Genomic DNA, 21,529 nt, shown 5'->3' with positions numbered 1-21,529 from the left:
TAAGTAGCCTCTCAGGACTGCATTATTTTCAACCCTGGGGAAGACCTTTTCTCTACTTAACTGAAAAGAGCTACCTCTATAGGTACGGAAAACACAGATGCAGAAACCGGAAAATTAAGTAGTTAAAAAAAAAATCTATTTATAAACCTCACAGAACAGCTACAGAGGTCTGATATTTTGATCCAAAACAAAACAAAAAACTGAGGCTCATAATTATTGTTCGAAGAACTTTTATCCAAACTTTTGTTTGAATTAGCCCAGAATTAAAGTAAATACATTTTACAGGTTTTTGACTGGATGGCAGTCTGGCCACATTATTCAATGTATGAAATTCCCCTAACATCAGGCATCCTTGTCTTCAAATACAAGCATAAAAACAAGTAGTAGATCAAAGCCAAATGGATATGACTTGGGGATTATCCACCATTTCTGACTTTTGATTTATCTCTCCCACTTCGAAGAGAAATAATTGAGGCTGGCTAGACTCTCTAAATTTATAATACTTGTGGGTATAAATCTAGGCAGCTTTCTGTCTCCATATTAGATTTGAAAATATATTTATCTAAATAATGATGATAGTTAAGACTTCGTATGAAGAGAATTCCATTTTTTGGACTTTTCTCAGAGTAGCATATAAGTTGTACTTTTGAAAATAGCCCTGTCTGTCCTGGCCCCAGAACCTCCCTTCTCCCCTCCACAGCTCAGTAGAGGGATTGTTTAGGAGGTCACATACGGACTATTGTTTTTATCCCATATTAAAGTTGGGACCGATTAATACTTGCAATTTATCATGCACTTAATCTTTGAGCGCATGCAGAAGGGAAGCAGAGGGCAATGCTGTCCATGTTTACTCAGTTTCTGATTCACTGGGGCACTGCAGAATATGATAAAAACAAAATCTGTCCTTACCTAAGTTCTTCAAGAGACACAGAGGGAGAATTATGCCAAAGGTAACTATCACCACCAGAACTCGGCCATCCACGTACCAGGCTCTGAAAGACATTTCAGGGGTTAGGTTATATTTTTTTAGAAAGTGACACTTTTCCCCCTCCAGTGTAAAATTTCATGATATATATTTTTATTAATTTTTACTATATCCATTAATTTTTAAAATCATTATTCAGATCTTATTCAAACACTTTAACCCAACCACTACTTATTTACTACAGCTTCACTGCCATGTAATGGAAGAAGGAATATTGTTGGTTTTTTTTTTCCCATTGGCTAAATGTGGCATTATTTTGAATTATTTACATGGTTTCGAAACTGAATGCATACATTGTATTCTGTCAGATTACAACTTGTCCTACCAATTATTTAAAGAGAAAGCTCCTTTTTGTTTTGCTGGGCTAGTATCAGCGAGAAACAAGTCACCACAGGTAGGCATTTCTCTCTCCCTGATCCCTTGGATTTGACCTTGAATCCTGAGAACACTAGAAACTCTGGCTTCTATGATTCTCCCTTGAAAGAAAACAGAGAAACTAAGACTGACAAGAACTGTTAAACAAGAGGGAGTCAAAACACAATTGTGCCAAATGTAGCTGCAACATTTTCCAGGGTTATCTACATCCTTAGTGAGGTTGGCTCATGTAAATTTTGCTTCCAAAATACTATGTCCCTTCTTTAAGCAAGAGGCTAGGGTCTTAATTTTTTTTTTTCATGTTCCACTTTTGTGTTAAAAATATTCCATATCTGTTCTATTTCACCGAAACTAGATATAGATTTCAAGCTCTTGGGAAAATGCAGTATCTACCACTCACAGCATGACAGACAAATCTACTTTTCAAATGTTCATATTCAAATGACTCTTCTACATTTTTCATTTATATAGCCCCAAAGAAATTTATTGTTGAAACAACAAACAAACAAAAACCAGCCTAGGAAAAACTTTCTGCAATATTCATAAAGCAAGAATTTTGATTTGCCCATATTTAAATTAAAAACATTTTAGTTATATCATTTAAAAAATGGTCTATAACTTACGAAAATGTCTCTTCCTTTCCCATGAGAAACTTTATGGCAGAGGGTAGTTCGTTTTTTACGATGAAGAGGTAGCTCAGCATTGCTGAAGGAAAATGAGAACATTTTTAGAAAGAAGATACGAAGGCTTACGTTGCAAGCTATATAAAAAGTTATCAGCCCGTTCTTAGACCAACCGTCAATAAGACACAAAGGCAACTTCAGCTACTCTAGCAGGATTTGTGGCTTTAAATAAGTGACTGCTGTCTGCTTTACTTTCCCTGTGCCATTTTAGCAATGAGGATGATAACTGCTTGAATTATGTTAAAATTCATGCGGCCGCTTAGCCACCAGAATTAGTTTCAAGTTATGTATAGAAAAGCATGTTCTTTTTACCTCCAGTGTTCTGTAGAGAGGTGGCTCCAAAGATTACGAACTTCCCGGTGGTGCCAAAGACTTGTTCCCCGAGCTTTTCATATACCATGCAGCCTATTTAAAAATCAAATTTGAGAACACAAGAAATGACAGGGTTCAGAAAGTTAAAATAGTCAAGATTTTGTCATTCTACTGACAGTTCCCCAAGTTACTGTGTGCCTTTCTCAAACTCACACAAATAGTCATTTTGGCTTTGCAGGGTTTAAGATATCCTCATTACAAAACAAACTCTTGACATTTTAAAATGTGAGACGCAACCATCATTTCTCCTTTTTCAAGCTGGCTACCAGAGCATTACAATTAACCTATTAGGTCATAAGGCTTATTTTTAACTACCTCTACCTTACAAAGGGGAAATTCCTTCTGTGATCTTTGTCTTCAGGTCTGGTACATACCATTAAAACACATATTTGATTTAAAAAGATCCTAATAGTTGAAACAAAAGATTCCTTTTGAATTAATGACTGACTAGGCTAATAAGGAATTATCTTAATAACATCCCATCAATGCCTCCGTGTTCTAAATGTAATAACAAGCTTAGACACATTTTAATAACCATTACATACAAAATCTAATCATTCATAAAATGCAGTTCAAATATGTGCAACTCATAAAAGAGAGTGGAAGACTAATCTGTCAAAAGCATAATTTGTCTGTAGCAAAATTTGAAAATGTTCAACTAGCTCATCTCAATAAATACTAAAATTCTAAAGTATTCACTTTTTAAAAAGTGTTTTATTTCTTTATAACTGTTCAGTTCATATTTTCAAAAGGTTCATGGAGAGCAATATAGGGCAGGCTATAATTAAACCTTTGTTTAATTTCTCATAAGACTGGTGTTTAAACTAGACAATGGTTAGCTCCTCAATTTGTTATAAAATGTTCCAGTTAAATGGAGTCATGTATATATAATAATAGCTGGCCAGTGTGGTGTTAGCTAATGTAAAAGTCAAAGAATTACAAACATAATTCAGTGTCCCAGAAATAGAAAATAAACACTTCAGGTATTATACTGCCCAGAGTACTTGAAGTCTCTTCATAGCTTGCTCACTCCCACATTGCCTCAGGAGTAAAATTTTCTGCTTGGAATATGCACAAGAGAATGAAAGGTCTGCTTACTTTTAAAACCTTGGAAGCTATAATATAAAAACATGGAATCTTTGTTCTGGATTTATAAAGACCTAAGGAAAAACTGAAGCTTTTAAAATGAAGTCATTTTAAACTAGAAAAACAGGTATATAATTGAGGGTTCACTTTTTAAGTGACAACATTATTTCCTCATTGTCCATGACAATTTAATTTATATTTTGCTGCAACTGTTTGTCTAGATAAATACTCCCATAGGTCTTCTAATCACTCTAGGTCAAAGTAGTCGTTCTTTTTAATAATCAAATTGCTGTACAGAGAGAGAAGATCATTTGCTCCATAATGTCACCATAAAAATAATTCACCCTGGTTTTAACAAAATCAAACATGTCCTCAGCTTACCTGTTTCTTTTGAACAGATCAGTAGGAGGTTTATTGAATATATAGACAGCAATGTCACTGAAGTCAAAAGAACCCTAAGGCAAAGAAAATAAATCTTGTTGTAATAACTAGAAAAGAATATATTCTGACATTACAGTTTAGAAGGGCAAAGATTTATTTGTATGGTTAACACAATTTGTTAATAGTATCCAAATTTTGGAACCTATTAGTCATCCCTGTTTTAAAATCCTCAATAAAAATGTCCTACCAAATAAAGAAGTGCTCATTAGAATCTGAGTAACAGTTCAAATTCTTCATGTAATTCAAAGCCCAAACAGCTCTCTGGGAGCATTTCAGTTGAGATGACTTTAAAACAACATTATGAAAGAAAGCTTTTGTAGTCTATGTTGCACTCTCTGTTACATCCGGGTGAGAAAGTGTGAGAATGGGGGGTGGGAGGAGCAAAGGGAAAGGCTGGCAGTGACCTTAGGAGAATGACCACCTGACTTTGGGCAACTTGCTTAACATTTCCCATCTCTGGATTCCTTGCCCATAATATAAAGATACAAGCCAAATGATGTCTAGGATTCTGTTCATCTATTACTTCATGGCTATTTTAACATCTATATATTGGGCTAATAATGTAATTTACTTTTTTTGCACCTGGTTCCTCTTAGATGAATAAGCACCCCTTGCTAACTAGTGGGAAAATTTGACAATCAAGTATAATGAAAAGACTTTTTTGAATGATGAACTCATGTTTTTGTTTTAGTACATCTGGCTCATTATCAAATGCTTCTCAAGAAAAAGTGCAGTTAAAATGATATGGGAGATTATATAGATGATTTCTGAAACATTTGGTTAAAACAGACATGATAATTGAAAATAAAGCCTATTTATTAAAAAAGAAGAAAAAAAATCCAGTCCCCAAATGAAACCACTCACTTCCTGATGTGGGAAAATATATCCCTAGAACAATACATTACTGCAATTGACTCTACGTTTGAGTCATTAAAAGCAATTATTTTTCCACCAAGTGCTGTTGAGAGGCACTTGGCACATCACGCCGTTCGCTCTGCGTGGGCTGCTTCCACCTGGCCCTTCCCCCTCCCAGCACACCTGTTGAAGGCTGCTCTAGGCCCCAGCTCATATGCCAACCCCTCAGTCGCCTTCCCTGGCCCCAGGCAGAATGACTGCTCCTCAGCTGTCTATGATCCTACTGCGTTTTGTTTCTCCCACATAGGAGGCAGCCATGAGGAGATAAACCGGGTGTACAGAATGGTCAGCAGCAGAACAGATGAACTGCCAGAAACTGGCCAGCAAGCAAATGAGGGGCAGAGCTCAGCAGAGGCAAAACAAACACTAGGAGAAAGAACAAAAGACCTAACACTTTGGGTAAAGGCCCAGCTGATCTGCCAATAAAGGGGAATTTAAGTTAAGATATGATTGGTAAGGAAGTGCATTCAGATCTGGACTTATTTCCCTAAAATCCTTGAGTGAGGAGGCTGATTGATATGGTTTGGCTGTGTCCCCACCCAAATCTCATCTTGAATTGTAGCTCCCATATTTCCCGGTGGAAGATGATTGAATCATCGGGGCAGTTCCCCCATACTGTTCTTGTGGTAGTGAATAAGCTTCACAAGATCTAATGGTTTTTTTTTTAATAAGGGGAAACCCCTTTTGCTTGTCTCTCAATTCTCTCTCATCTGTGGGCAAGTAAGATGTGCCGTTAGCCTTCTGCCATAATTGTGAGGCCTGCTCAGCCACGTGGAACTGTGAGTCTGTTAAACTTCTTTTTCTTTATAAATTACCCAGTCTCAGGAATGTCTTTATCAGGAGCATGAAAATTGACTAATACACTGATTAAGAGGGTAGGTCACTTATTATCTCTTCAGGTTGAGGGATGTGAGAAATGGAGAGCAAGCATTTATTAACCAACTCAGTAGTTCTGAGATACATAATGGAACAGGATTTGATATGCTGTGTCACAGAGTAAGATACAGGACCTAATTGTGGCATGATTTTTTTTTTCCATCAAGTAAGATAAGCAATATTTATGTCAAAGAAGCAAGCTTTGGGTTTCTTGCAGAGTTCATTTGTGTTTTCAGGGACACAACACTAAGTAGCCACTTCTACATGAACATGTGACAGGCCCTAGAGGATTTCCGTGTGGCACAGAAGAGCGCAGGCTTCCTAGCGGGGATAAAATGAGTGACATCTTAGGATGAGCCAGATGCTATTCGAGAGTGACCATGTGCCCTATTGGGTCTACTCTGCTGGGACCAAAGGTGACCAAAGGGATTTTCCCATGGGCTCAAGGCTAATGTATAAAGAGTATGACCTTGTAGGAACTATCTATGTGCCTAGCAGGAGGGGATAGTTATGAATATTTACCTAATGATTTACAAAAGGCCCTCACCCTGGAGAACTCCGTATTTATTAGCAAAAGAAACATTCTAAGGAAACATTTGCTGTGTTCCCTCAGTCAGTAGCCCCGGCAACCACATGGTTCTTGCACATGGCTGTGTCTTAACACAATCTATGTGTTGAATCTCTTTGTAGATGATGCTTGTGGCATCTGGCCCTTTAAGCACCATAAACTGCTATACCCCCTTTTCAAGTGGGAGAAAAGTATTGATTAGGGAAGAGTTTAGTAGTGTTCACTTATCTTCCTCACCCCACTTAAACACAACAGAATGAGGTGCTCCCACAGTGATGCAAACAACCCCCTCCCATGTTTAAGAGACATAACATTGCACCTCAGAGTACTCAGAGTCTGACAGTTTTGCCTTTAACTGTCTGATCTGCAAAGACTCTCTTCTTAGTCCTTTCCCAAATGTAGATCTTCTCTTCAAAGACTGAAAACTACTATAAAGCAAAACCCCCTTTTCTATCAGATCACTAAGAGGCAAAGTGTAAAAGTAAAATTCTAAGAATACTTTAGCCTATACCAGAATCTGGCATTAATAGGATTAAAATTTAGAAAGTTTGCCTCCTTGTTCAGATTCTTAGAAAGAAGGACTATATTGTCTAGTTGACTCTAATAGATCCTAGAAAGGGTTAGAAAAATCAAATCATAGATGTCTTGAGACACAGAAACCATGACACCTAAGAGAAAGATGAAAGAGGAATAACTGGACAGAACGCATTGACTTGTTTGAACACTTCTGTTTAGAGCATGATTATGCCCCTAATTGTCCAGGTAGATATCTGTACATATAATTATGGTATCCTGGAAGAGAAACACATGCTGAGATTCCTGTGCTAACATAGAGGAACACAAGTGATTCCTTTTAAAAATTTCATCTGGATGTAATTTAAGCTTCAACATTGTTAACCACCGACCACAAGTATTAATATGGCTGGGACAAAAATCGGTTGCTAAAAAAGGTGTACTTACATGGGGACTACAGCTCAGTGATTGATAATAGGGCTGCCAAGGTGTTGATATTTCAGACTTATGTTCATCTTTGAGGGGAAGATCTAGAGCATGTAACTGTACATGGGTCATGGGGAAGGGGTGGCAAGACAGTTAGAATTGCGAAGAATGTGGTCAGGAACCTTCAAGAGTCTTTGTGTCAGCAACATTATGAAAGATGTGGTGCAGGACATTCTAGTAGATTTTTGAGTCTCCTGAGAAGAAACTTAGAATTTTAGACTCCTAAAGCAGGGAGAGACTTTCAGAGAGGACCTAGTCCGGCACAGCGTTTTCACCCAGGACAGGAAACCCTTATACTCCATGCCAACACACAGGCATCCAGGTCTACAAAGTGTCTTTTAAAAGGAGACGTATTATGCAACCCACTCTGTTTCTGAAAAGTTCTGTGCCTGGAACTGAGGCTCAGCTGAAATCACTGTTGCTGCTTCTATCCTTAGGTCCTCATTTTACCTTCTGGACCTATTTGAATCTACTTGAAATTTAACACCTCTCCTACCTAACAGTCCTGAGGGTGCTCATTTTAAGATTGTGCTCTTTAACTCAAACATCTTTAATTCTTTGAACTGTTCATCTTGTGATGAAGTGTTTGGGCTGTTTACATCTCAGCGATGGTCCAGTTCCTCAACCATCCTTTTTAAAGGCTATGTGCTGAGATGGACACAATGCTATAACATCAGATTTGGTCCAAACAGTGCAAAGCATGATAGGATTTTTAAATTCTTCGAGTCGGACATCTTTCTTCTTTCAAGATGATCTATTTTGGAATTCATTTTTATGGCAACCACACACTTTTCATTCTTTTTGAGCTTCTGGTGTGAATGCTACTAGACTGTCTTCCTAATTCTATCTTGTGTACTTTTTTTGTTTGTTTTTGAAGCTAAGTGCAAGACCTATATTTGTTTCCATTACATTTTATCTTTGAAGTCTCATGATCTCTTCTTAAATTGTTGATCCTTTTTACTTATATATTAATCACTGCATCTAACTTCATATCTTAAGTGTACCTTCATCCAAGTCACTGGCATCAACTTTGAATAGAACAAGACCATCTGGAAATGGCCCATTGTCCAGTCAACTGCTTGAAGCCTGGAAGTCGACCTTATCTCTCACCCATTCCCTCATCCTTTATATCTAGTCATTGGCAAGTGCCCTATCATTTCCACCTCCAAAATTTATCCCAAATCCACAGGCATTTTGTTCGCATCTCCACTCTAGTGTGAGCCATCATCTTTAATTTCTGGATAACTGTGATCATCTTTACTTGTCTCCCTTTACATGTCTCCTCACATCCATCTTCCACCCAGCAGCCAGAGTAATCTTTTTATTTTATTGTGTTATTATGTGTCTCCATCACTAGACTGTAAGACAGACCATGACAGTTTAATTCACCTATTTACCTATTTACATTCAACATCAAACACACACATAACAGAGTCTTCACTGAGAATCAGTGAATTTACAAACATTAGAACCTCATTGGCAAGTTATGTGAGACTATGCCAAATATCTTAACTAAAATCAAGTCTCCCTCTATGAAGATAGTTCTGTGATCTACTTAGCTCACCTTATCTCAAAAGATGATATTAGTTTAGTGACCATTTAGAAAAACTCTGTTGGTCTCTACAGAGCAATCTTTTCTTCAGTCGTTGCACATAAACAAGCCATTTAATAATTTTCTCTACACTATTTCTTGGCATCTACTTTTTGCCATTTTTGAAAGTTGGGATTAAATTAGCCTATTTCTAATCCTCTGGGGATACTCTTGCTTTCTATGATTTTTAAAAAGATTTCTGATAGTGTCTTAGACAAAGTGGCATGAGGAAAAAAAGAAAAAGATTTCTGACAGTGGTCCTAGATGTATTTACTCTTTTTGCTGCAAGAAAATTTTGACTCATCTTTTAAACAACGAACATCTAAACATCTATTGAAAAAACGTTATTTATCAATGTTTTGAATCATATTAACAGGATTGTAATTACTTGGTCTTCCATAATTTACCCAAAGATTGTATGAATAATGTTGTTAGTATTTTCATATTTAAAAGTACCATGTGCTAATAAAGTGGAAAGCTATGACAACAAATAAAACCAAAACATTTAATGTGATTGAAATGTTTTACACCGTGATTGTGGTGGTGATTTCACAACTGTATTTGGGTAAACTTAACAAATCTCACCCTTTAAATTGGGGAATTTTATTGTATATAAAGTATATCCCCAAACAAACAAACAAAAAACCAACCAACAAACAAAAACCAACCTCAGGACACTTTAAGGGAGACAAGACTGTATTTTAAAAGCCTAGCTACACAGCAACAAATCATATGACATCCTCCCAACACAGCATCAGAGCCTTTGGTAGGGGTGGAGGTAAAGCAGCCGTCACTGCTTCAGATCCAGAAATAGCTCAGGATGGGGGTGTTTGGGGCTGCTGTGCAGCTGAGTGCTTTCAACTCCTCCAGGACCCATTCCTCCCCCAAAGAAGAGGGAACCGTTACCAGCAGCCCTTCCTAGCATGACTCTCCCTTGCAAAGTTGAAAGCAGCTATTCTCAAACTTTAACGTGTGTGCGAATTAGGATCTTGTTAAAATGGATCAAGTCATGGGTCAGGACCTGAGATTCAGCATTTCTAACAAGCTGCCAGATGCTGCTGCTGCTACTGGTCCATGGACCTCCCTGGAAGCAGCAAGGCTGACAGCGCTGAGTTCTGGCCATGTGGCGTATACATCCCAGTGCTTTCTGTTTCTCAGTCCACTGTGCTGTGTGCATCATCTGCCACACTGTCTGTGGTGAGGTGCTGTGCCAACACTGCAGCTCAGTTACCTGTAAACACAGACCCCACGGCTACCCAGGTAAGGTGGCAGTGAAGAAATCACTTACAGCTGAATCATTCTCATTGCTGTGCAATGCTGACTAGCTTCCAGTATGAAAAGTAAGGTCTCGTCTACTTCGTTTGGCTGACTTCCTCAAGCATTACTTTTTTTTTTTCCCCTTGAGACAGAGTCTCGCTCTGTCACCCAGGCTGGAGTGCAGTGGTGCAATATTGGCTCACTGCAACCTCTGCCTCCCAGGTTCAAGCAATTCTTCCTTAGTCTCCTGAGTAGCTGGGATTACAGGTACGTGCCACCACACCCGGCTAATTTTTGTATTTTTTTAGTAGAGATGGGTTTCACCATATTGGCCAGGATGATCTCGAACTCCTGACCTCAGGTGATCCGCCCACCTCAAGCATTATTTGTTTCAGCAGGAAATATATTTAAATATATGTTTCACTCCTTCCAAAAGGGATCTGAGGCTTACTAAAATATGTAATTCTTCCTCTTCTAAATCCAGCTAGAAGCATAAAACTTTTACTATCCTCAATTAAACAAGCAGGCTAGTACATATAAAAACTCCTTGAGCTGGGGTAAAAGTGGTCTTTATTACTAGTCCTCCTTTGATCTATCACTGTCTTCTATTAACCCACAGCCCTCAATCCAAAACTTTCAGACATGCTGCTGGTTGAGGCGGAGTATTTACAAGGAAAAATTTAGAATCCAGGACAAGGAACTTAGACAAACCATAGGAAATGCATCAGTTCTGGGCTAGTTTAACTATCTTTCTCCACTCCTCTCTGCTGTTGCTGGCCTCTCCCTCACCCTCTTCTACCTCTTACTTCCTGTCTACCTTTCTCAAGGGTCTCAACCCTCCTGCATCTTCACCCTGCACTTTCCTGTTCATCTTTCAACTCCATCAACTCTCCCTGCTTCTCCATCCCACCCCCAGTTATTCTAGGGGAAATACCTGTATAAAGATTTGAAAACACTGTTGAAGAGACTAGAACACTAGCTGAAAATGATGGAGGGGTTGGACAGTGGGGAGGACCCAACTGAGAATGGAGACCAAGAATTTGGTGTCGCCCTGTCTATGCGGTTGGAGAGCTCAGCTTCAGGGGTTTTCCAGGCCAGTGTGACAGCCAGCCAGTGGAAACAGGAAGTAGGGCATGAGTAGAAGGTTTAAGTGAGGGACCAGAGGCTCTCAGTGAGGCTCAAGGACAGGAATAGTGGTTTCTGGCCCAGGGAAGCAATGCCAATGGGAGACTTAAGGGGTGAGGAAAGAGACACAGAAGAAGAATCCTGGCTGGGCGTGGTGGCTCACACTTGTAATTCCAGCACTTTGGGAGGCCAAGGCGGGTGGATTGCCTGAGCTCAGGAGTTTGCGACCAGCTTGGGTAACATGGTGAAACCCCGTATCTACGTATCTACTAAAATACAAAAAATGAGCCGGGTTTGGCGGCCTGTGCCTGTAGTCCCAGCTACTTGGGAGGCTGAGGCAGGAGAATGGCGTGAACCTGGGAGGCGGAGGTTGCAGTGAGCTGAGATCATGTCACTGCACTGCAGCTTGGGTGACAGAGTGAGACACCATCTCAAAAAAAAAAAAAAATATCTTTTGTTTAATGAGAGCTCAGAAGGAAAGAGGCAGGCCCAAAAGGGAAGAGAGAGGGACAAGGTGTTCTGAGTCCCTAAATTCATATGAAAATGTTAAATAGTTTGAAAAATTCAAAAGGATCTTTTATATGAAAATGGGTTTTGTCAAGCTCTTTAATTTACCTTAAGGTATTCAATATAATTAATAAAACACTTTACTGATCATTAATAATATCAAATGTTGGGGTATTCACTATATGTCAGGCCCATTCTATGCACTTTTTAAAATGCTTCACTTATGAGTAGTACTATTACTATCCTTATTTTACAGATAAGGTAAATAAGGTAACCAGGGAGGTTACATATTTTGTCTAAGGTCACACAGCTAGTGTCAGAGCACTCAAACCCTGGTAGTATGACTCCAAAGTCCCTACCCATCATGTTGCATTGTCTGTTAAAGTCAAACATCCAGAGAGGAATAACACTGTAAAAAATAAGACCTAAGCACAAAACAAAAATCTTAGAATGAAATACGTTGAAATGTTAATAGAGCTTGTCTAAGGTGAGCCTGAACACCCTGAACAGAGAGACTTTGAGTGATTTCTTTATACTTTATTTCATTTATTTTATGCATTTTCAAAATGGTTTAATGATTATCTTAGTTTTACAATAAAAATATAAAGAACTTTTCAAGTGATCGTATTATTATTTTAACCCGTTTTTAGGGGAGAGTTGCATTTGGTTAAGTCCCAAGATCATTAATATAGTCCCTGTTTGATTAAGGAGATCACAAAACACTTACAGAAAAGAGTAGAAACTATAATTATTCAGTCCCAAAGTGGACTTCTTAGTTCTGATCAAATTTCAAAATTCTGAGGGTCAGAAGACCAGCACACAGTGACCTTGTAGCATGTGATCGTGTATAATGCTTACAAATTAGATTAGGGAATTAAATGGGTGGTTTTAAAAGGCCAGGCAGGAAACAGGTGGAGACCAATTATTTGTACAGTTCATTCCATTTCTCTCCTTGTAGGTAAATCTAAGTTTTGTGGCGCAAAGCTTCTCTTAAACTAACCTCACTGTCAGTTAGGTATTTTGTTTTGTCTAGAAAAAGAAATATGCATTGCTGATGGCCAATTCAAATAGTATCTACTATAATCCTAAAAAGAAAGAGGAATCTAAAAGAAGTATGCTGGTAAAAATAGAATTTTAGTTTAGTTGGTTCTTCGTAAAAAAGTTAAAGAGAGCTCTGAGCTTAAATGAGGATGTTGTACCAGTAAGAAAGAGAGCCATGTACCACTACCACTTCCTGTTTTTAACCTATAGTGGGTAAAGGGTTGTGGGTTTTGTGGGTGCTCCATTTATAACTCTTGACACTTTTGATGTGTCCTCGTTCCTCTTTTCCCATTCCACAAGGACAAGTCGTTTCCCTTCTCCTCAAACCTAAATCCTTACTCTTTATCATACTCTAAAGACGTTAACTCTTGAGTGACAGAAAAACCCCATGTGACTTGAAATAAAGGAATATACTGTTCTCGATGTGACTTTTGTTCCAGTAGAAAGGTGGATTGGGCGCTTCGTTCATATTTTCCCTTTCTGCTTTTGTGGTAACAAAGCACATTTAAGGAGAAACAGGAGGCTTAAGAGGAGCACCCAATAGACTTGTTGCTCTTCTCCCCACAGATATCAGTCATCTTGGGCAAGTTACTCAGCCTCTCTGTTAATTTTAGTTTTGTAATCGCCCAATGGGTTCACCTTGGCCACTGCCTAGACAGAACCAATTTATCGAGAGAGGGGAATTGCAATGGAGAAAGAGTAATTCACACAGAGCCGGCTGTGCGGGAGACTGGAGTTTTATTGTTACTCAAATCAGTCTCCCAGAGCATTCGCAGATCAGAGTTCTTAAAGATAATTTGGCGGCTAGGGGCTTGGGAAGTGGGGAGTGATGATTGGTTAGGTTGGATGTGAAATCATAGGGGGTTGAAGGGAAATTTTCTTGCTGTCTTCTGTTCCTAGGTGCGATGGCAGAACTGGTTGGGCCAGATTACCAGTCTGGGTGGTGTCAGCTGATCCACTGAGCACAGCTCTGCAAAATCTCTCAAGCACTGAGCTTAGGTTTCACAATAGTGATGTTACCCCCAGAAGCAATTTGGGGCGGTTCAGACTCTTGGAGCCAGAGGCTGCATGACTCCTAAACTGTAATTTCTAACCATGTAGTTAATTTGTTAGTCCTGCAAAGGCAGACTGGACCCCAGGCAAGAGGGGGGTCTTTTTGGAAAAGGGCTGTTACCAATTTTGTTTCAGAGTCAAGCCATGAACTGAATTCCTTCCCAAAGTTAGTTCGGCCTATGCCCAGGAATGAACAGGGACAGCTTAAGGGTTAAAGCAAGATAGAGTCGGTTAGGTCTGATTTCTTTCACTGTCATAATTTCCTCAGTTATGATTTTGCAAAGGCGGTTTCAGTTTCTTTATCTATAAAATGGGGGTGATTAACAGGGTTGTTATAAAGATCTGATGGAACAAGGTACACTTTATAACTATCTTTTCTTTTTTAAAGTCCTTTATGAAATTTAAAGTCATCAATCTTACCTAGCCAGCCACACAAAAGGAGGCTGCGGGTGACTTTGGTCTGCAGGCTGTCCCTTGCTGACCCCTGATATAGATGTAGATCTTTGATATCATGTGCCTGACATAAGGTAAAGTCTGTGGCCAGAGAACAAAGCAAAACTAACTGGCCCACAAAGGAGCAGTTTTCCAATTAAACCAACTACCACTCCGTGAGTAATAAAAGTTCAAGCTAACCTTGAAAATCCAACTCTGTGCACCATACTTAACCTGCTCTACTGTGCTAACACACACCTGGCCTACTGTAAACCAGACGAGTGAAGGCATTCTATAAATCATGAGGTGAATAATGCTGTCAAACCATAGCCAGTATAGTTAAGTTGTCTGTTGCAGGCTAAGAAAAATACACTGTACCAAAACAGAGGTCACACTGTTGTCCCTGGATAGGACCAAGGCACCTGATGCAACTCAGCATAAATAGGATTGAGTGAATTCAGGGTGTACGCTCTTGTGCGTGCACATGTGTGCGTGCACACACACACACACCCCCCTACTTTTCTGGGGCCAAGAGAATTGAATTCTTGGAAGCCCTTTATCCGATGCATCACAGATGACTCATAAACTAGCAATAGCTGCTCAACTTCTAAAAACAATGGGTGGGACTCATCTCCTACGCATCTACGCATGCCAACTATTTCTGTTTACAAAATAGGCACTCATTGTTAGCGCAACACTAACCACTTTCCCATTTCCCTATTTCTGAAAAGCTTCTTAATCCAGTGGATTTCAATAGAGTTCAATGGCACTGCCACTGTCCCTTTTCCATTATTTCAAATGTTGGCAAGCCTGAATGTGCCATTTCTCCCTCTCCCGGGTTATTACTCCCAAACAACAGACTCTGAGGCCAATGATTTTTGTTGCCAGCCAAAGGACAATTTTCTCTTCAAATCATTTCTAAGGAACCGTGACTATAACTCAAAGAATTCTAAAAACAAGAAACTGATTGGCAAGAGGAAAGATGAATGTGACTAGCCCCGTGGACCTCCTAGGATCATCCGGAAGAGCAGGGTTTCCTTATTGACTTCCTCTTAACTGCTCTGTCTTTAGATCACAAGGTCTGGTTTGGTATTTCCTAAGGAGGCAAAGAACTGCTCACTTAGGAATGCACAGAGGAGAGGACTTACCATTTATAAGGAATAACTTGATAAATAGCACACAGACCATCTTCGTTGCCACTGAGAGCAAAATTATTATCTTGGTAGGTGTCGTTCAAACTGTTTGGCATATGTATAAAGTAATAAAGCAATGATAGCTTAAGAATAGGCCCAGTTTGTATAAAGGTATGCTGCAATCTCACTGCAACTTAGTAGAATTTGCTGAAAAATATTTAGAGACATCAGAAAGTGATGCTGGTGCAGTTGGTTAAGAATATGATTCTTCTGATAGAATGAGAAGACTGTTTTTTGCGATGGGATAATAAAGATCAAATTCCTATAATATATGAGCAAGGACTTAGGGCATTGTGCTGATGGATCTATAGTTCTAATTCTATTTCTATTTGCTCCTTATGGAGGCTCAATTGTAAAACACTAAATTTAAAGAGAGAAGGAACCTGGTAGTCTGATCTCAGTTTACACAGACCCTTATATTTTTAGACTTATCCTTACTGGAAGGGGTACTTACTAGTTTGTTTGTAAACATGGATCATTGACAATACAATGGTGCATTGTTTTGCTGGTAGGATAATTAAAAACGGCCCACAAAGGCAAATATTGAGAGATAGACAGAGAGACAGGGAGGGAGAGAGGGCCAGAGAATTCACCTACAATTAAGTAAACAATCCACCAAAGTGAAGGTAATTGCTGTAACTGACAATGACAATTACTGTCCTTTTCCCAAATAGTAATTTAACTACAAATGCCCTTTTGCAATACCAACCTCAGTATTTCTTAGCAGTCTCAGAACTATTTTGAATTTTCAAATGAAGGAGGCATTCCTAGGAAAGTAGACAATGAGCAGCCAGTCCCATGCTGATTTTGTGATTATTATCAGCAGATCTCCACAGCCTACTAAAATTTTGAGGGTGAACTAAATCTTTCAGTTGATGTTTTTCCTCTCTGATAAATTCGTAACAATAATGAGAGCCACTGTTTTGTCCTAAAGCCTTGTTTCTGGTTTTGCAAAATCTAATTCTTACATATCCATTCACTCATTTCAGTAAAACTTTGCTGAGAAGCAGCTACATGCAAACGCTGTTCTAGAACTTGTTAGGGGGAGGAGGATGATTTCAACAAGGAAGAATTTGGCATTAATCCTGCCCTTGTAGGGCTCAGCGTTCAATAGGGAAGGTAAAATGTATGCCTAAATAATGGAAGTGATACTATTAGAAAAATACAAATTACACTGAAAGGGAAAGGAAGAGAGACCTCCCTTCTCCCTGGGAGGATCAGACAACCAGTTTTGGAGGAGATAACATCCGATCTAGGTCTTCCAGGACCATGAGGATTCAGAAGACAGAAATGAGATAGGGTAGGGGTGGGCTGGTGGAAAGACCGAAGTAAGGGTTTCAAGGCAGGCAGCCTGTACAGAAAAAGGAAGGTTAGTGTGGCAGAAGCCGAGGTCATCTGAAGGGAGAAGAGATTGAAAATACAGTCTGGAACAAGTGGCACAGCATTGACAGAGTCCTCATTCTAGCTTCATGGGCTAACTATCTACATCAAAAATATATTTTCTCTCTCAAGTTTTTAGTAGGTAAGAGGAAAAGGAAAAAATCTTATTGCACTGGTGTTAAGTTCTTCAAAAAACCAATTTTTTCAACTAGCTTTTTTTCCTCTAAAAGCATGTTAAAAATAAATTTAAAGACTCTAAACTTTCCATCTCCACTCCACCTCTAGACCCTTTCTCACTCTCCAGAAGTAACCACTGTCAACAGTTATCTTGTGTACCTTCCCCAAATATTCTGGGCAATATAATGTATACATATAAACACACCCTCCTTCTATGCTCACTTCCACCCAATATTCAGTTTGTAATCATGTAATAGTACTATGTTACACGGTATTAATAATACCATGCTACACAGTAACATAGTGTTACACACTATGTTCCCAGTTACAACCTAGGAGATTTTTCCTCACCTGCCCATGTAAGTCTATTTTACTCTTTTAAGTAGTAGTCTAATACTCTATTTTATGAAAGTACCATGATTATTTAACAAGTTTCCTAGGGTTAGACTTGGTATTATTTGATTTTGCTGTTACTTGGTGTTTAATTCTGAATTAGAAAATGTTTAGTTACCTCTTTCAGGAGTTCAAGGACTCCTGAAAGCAATGGGAAATCTTAAATTGCACATGCAGGAACCCACATGACAAATATGAAGCAGCTGAGAGATTTATTGGTTTCGCAATATACCTTAGGCATACATTTCACTTGTGAACAGGAACCTGACATTCTCAGTCTACAGTTTGGTACACTTGATATTGCCAAGCTGTTTTCATGACAATAAAGGGGGTGGTTATTGGTGGAACACTAGCAAGATAATTCAGGAACACTGGCTGATTTTATAAGGTGACTTTAAAAGTACATTATATTGGAAAATAAAAGGTAAGTACTAACTTGTAAGCATCCATTGATAAGAATAACGTTTTTCTCAAGTTGTAGAGTAATAATGCAACTTTGGTGTCTGAAGAAGGCATCACCAAAGGCGATATGGTGTTTTAGATCGTGCTGGCTTTGGAGTCAAGCAAGTCTGGATGGGATGCTGACTTCCCTGCCTTCTAATGTGTGATCACAGGTAAGTTATTAAGACTCAGTTACTTTATCTGTAAAATGGGGCTAATACCTACCTCATAATGTTGTTGGTGGGGATTAAGATAGTGTAGCATATATAGATACTGTTCAATAAATGTTAGCCATTATTTAGTGACTACCTAATACTAACTATAATATTTTAACAAATACCTACAGTGTGTACTATGCACGACACACTACTATCACTCTCTCTATCTCTCTTTCTCTCTCACATTCACACACACACACACACACACACACACACACACACACACACACCCCATGCATTTATTCCTCCTAGCAGTTTTATGCCTTGGTACTAATAAAAGTTTTCTTGCATACCACTTTTCAAAGTCTGTTTTTAGACAAATTATCTTTTTCATTCCCACAACCACAGCACAAATGAGTTGGAAAATGGAAAACAAGAATCCAAAAGGTCTGGTATTATAATCAACCAAATAAAATTTAAACTATTGTTTTACATACATTGTACTTTTGTTTCACAATTAACATTTCAAAGAAATTGTTCACAAACTCAATGTTAATAATAAACTGATATCTGAGAAGTGTCGTGAATTCTACTTTCGTTTTTCATGGTTTTCAACTTAAGGTCTACATTAATAAAATAAAAAAATAATAAATGCTAAGAAGTTACAGAAAAATAAAAAGCATTTATTGCTTTATCAGATTCTGTGTAATGTAATAAACGTCACACTTACCTAGTACTATGAGATGTGTTCTAGAGATTAATTTCCTATAAAATGTATGCCTTTAATAGAAATCTCTAGAAAAATGTAACAAAATGTAACAAAACAAAACTTACCATTCTTCCATGTCAATATTGATTTTTAATCCCTACTTCTGCTATGATGGAGTTATGGGTAAGACTCAGATAAAGAGGAAGTTACGGTGGCAGGAAATTCCTTTAGCATCTATTGCCTTTTATTTAGGTCCTCACTCCTAGGAAAACAGCTCAATAGGTACTGTTTACCCTGAGGTACTTGTGCCTCAGTACATCCCTGACTGGCAGCCTCAGGGTCCAGCCCCACTTGGTTCCCCATAGAGGGTATATGCCTGCAGAGCTATGATAAATTGAGAGTCCTCACCAGCATCCTCAGAATTCAGAAAAATGCAAAATCCAGCACCACTCTTACAACAGGACAGGACTCACTGAATCTAACTGAATTAGAGTGTGTTAAACAGGGATGACAGCCATTATGGATAGGTTTTTTAAAAAATGAGCCGCAGACTCATCCAAGAAAAAGAAATCGCACCAACAAGTTTCCAGATGACTGCAGAGAAGGCTCCACACCCAGCCTCAGGGAGACACCAAGGAGCCTTCCCAGCTGCTGGTCCAAAGAAGCCTGGACAGCCTTGGACTCCTTTCCTGTGTTGGCCAATGTGAGTCTGGAATGGAGCCCTGTACCAGATGAAATATCTTGATCCTGCCAACTGCTTCTTGGCTTTGAGCAGCTGTAGGAGCAGCTGGTTTTACAACAGTCACAGAGTGAGTCCTTGTCCTGAGGTAGGAGAGTTCTAAGTTTAGTGAGAAACTTAAAGTTTGAGTCTCTGTACAACTACCTTCATGAGATTTAGCCTGAAGACTTGGTGTGTTGCGCTTGTTATCCATGCATCTTACAAATAACTAAATGATCTATAATAGTTTCATCCAGGAAACATCTTCCTTCAACTACAAAAGCAAATTTTTACAATTCCCCACTTTAATCAGACACTAAAGTGTCATGAGATAGGGGATCAATTATCCCTCAGCCAGTATAGTTAAAAATCAATTGAATTCTAGAAATAGTAGATTGAATACAAGAACTTACTCCCTCTCCCTTGATATCCAGTAAAAAGATTTTTTAAGGCATAAAGCTGCTAGGATAAAATATGACAGTAGACAGTAATGAAATTTTGAAAGCTGGAAAGCAGAAAGACCTGAACCATAAATTGGCAGTGGAAAAAGCCAAGACCAACTCAGTTTACGTCTCAGAATCTCTAAAAGGCACTGCTGGCATGATTGAAAGTTGAGGATAATGAAAGGGGTGAGCTAAAATAGTGAGGATCTGTTGAACTTTTTTCAAGAAATAGCTAGATTCCCCAGACCAGGTTCTACTCCATAAAGCCGAGTGGTTGGTCCTCTCCCATCTTGACAACAATCTGAATATATGTTCTCTGGAAAGTATACAATATATGTTTCTAGGTGAGAGACAAGGCACAATTTGTGGGGAAGAGGCATACTCTAATGAAAATTGGGAACTGAGTGAACACATGCCTGTTGGGATAATCATTCCAGCCCTTTCCCCCTACTGGGTTCCCAGAAAGATGGTGGTGAGGTCCAGGCCCCCAGAACAGGGGATTGGGAGCTGTTCTCTGGGTGATCTGAACAGCCAAAGAAGAGTGTCCTAGACAAACTGACCCTGGTGGTTCCCAACTAAAGGGCTCGAGAGCATCTTAAGTGAAGCTATTGCGAACAAGCCCCACTCATGTGTCCCAGGCTCAAATCAGCCTTGTTTTTCCCCCATTCTTGAAGATAGCAGATAAAGAGGAATTATCTGACATCTCAGCGAAGAGTCTAAGGTGAAAGACCCCAAAACAAACAAAAATCAGCTTGTACCTCAGGGACACAAACAGCAAAATCCAGATTGTGGAAAACTTTACACAAATGGCCCAGTTTCTTAAATAAATGGCACAGAATAGAAGGAGAGAAATGGGAAAATATAAATTAAAAGTCTTAAAACACACATATCAACCAATTGCACTGTATGAACCTTATTTGAGTATTGATTTGAACAACTCAAATGTTTAAAAACATAACATAATCAAAGCAATTTAAATACTGATTGTGTATTTGATGATATTAGGGAACTGTTGTCGACTTGTTTCTAGGTATGACATATTGAGTTAAAAGAGTCCTTATATTTTAGCGATATATACTAAAATATTTAGTGATGAAATAATAAAATAGCTGAGATTTGCTTCAAGACAATCTTGGTGGGGGATTGACTAAAACAATCATCCATAGAAGGAAGCAAACATAAAAATCTTTTTCTACTATTCTCTTTACTTTACTTTTTAAATTTTTCATAATGCAGAAAAAAACTATCATTAGAATCCTCAGAGAAGATATTGAAATCATGAAACAGAACCAAAATAATATTAAAAAGAAACATTCTTAGAGTTTTTAAGCTCCTATAAATAAAAAATAGTAACAGAAATAAAACATTCAATAAAGAGGGGGAAAATTGAGGACATATCCCAAAAATTACAGTGAAACATTATAGAAATGAAAATAAAGGAAAGATTAAAAAATTAGAGGGCTAGTCTAGAAGGTCCAAAATCCGGGGGGTAATAGGAATTCATCAACACAAAAATTCCCCAAACTGAAGGCCATGGATTTCTTTCTTTCTTTTCCTTCCTTCCTTCCTTCCTTCCTTCCTTCCTTCCTTCCTTCCTTCCTTCCTTCCTTC

The 21,529-nt window shown here is 38.6% G+C and overlaps 1 protein-coding gene across 2 annotated transcripts in view; it reads right to left on the bottom strand.

Annotated features, from left to right (window-relative positions):
• Positions 1 to 21,529, bottom strand: part of SLC38A1 (solute carrier family 38, member 1) — a 90,436-nt gene that overhangs the window by 25,830 nt on the left and 43,077 nt on the right. For both annotated transcript variants that reach the window (XM_011987525.1, XM_011987515.1), the window contains 4 exons: positions 3,883 to 3,956; positions 2,356 to 2,448; positions 1,984 to 2,065; positions 910 to 992 (listed from right to left, as the gene is read on the bottom strand). In XM_011987525.1, the coding sequence (XP_011842915.1) occupies positions 910 to 992; positions 1,984 to 2,065; positions 2,356 to 2,448; positions 3,883 to 3,956 (332 nt within the window). The remainder of the gene's footprint in view (positions 1 to 909; positions 993 to 1,983; positions 2,066 to 2,355; positions 2,449 to 3,882; positions 3,957 to 21,529) is intronic.

Source organism: Mandrillus leucophaeus, unplaced genomic scaffold (genome assembly GCF_000951045.1).
Source record: "Mandrillus leucophaeus isolate KB7577 unplaced genomic scaffold, Mleu.le_1.0 Scaffold1089, whole genome shotgun sequence".
In the NCBI taxonomy this organism is placed as follows: domain Eukaryota; kingdom Metazoa; phylum Chordata; class Mammalia; order Primates; family Cercopithecidae; genus Mandrillus; species Mandrillus leucophaeus.
The sequence above is the reverse complement of the archived record's forward strand: the minus strand, read 5'-3'. Positions and strand labels throughout refer to the sequence as shown.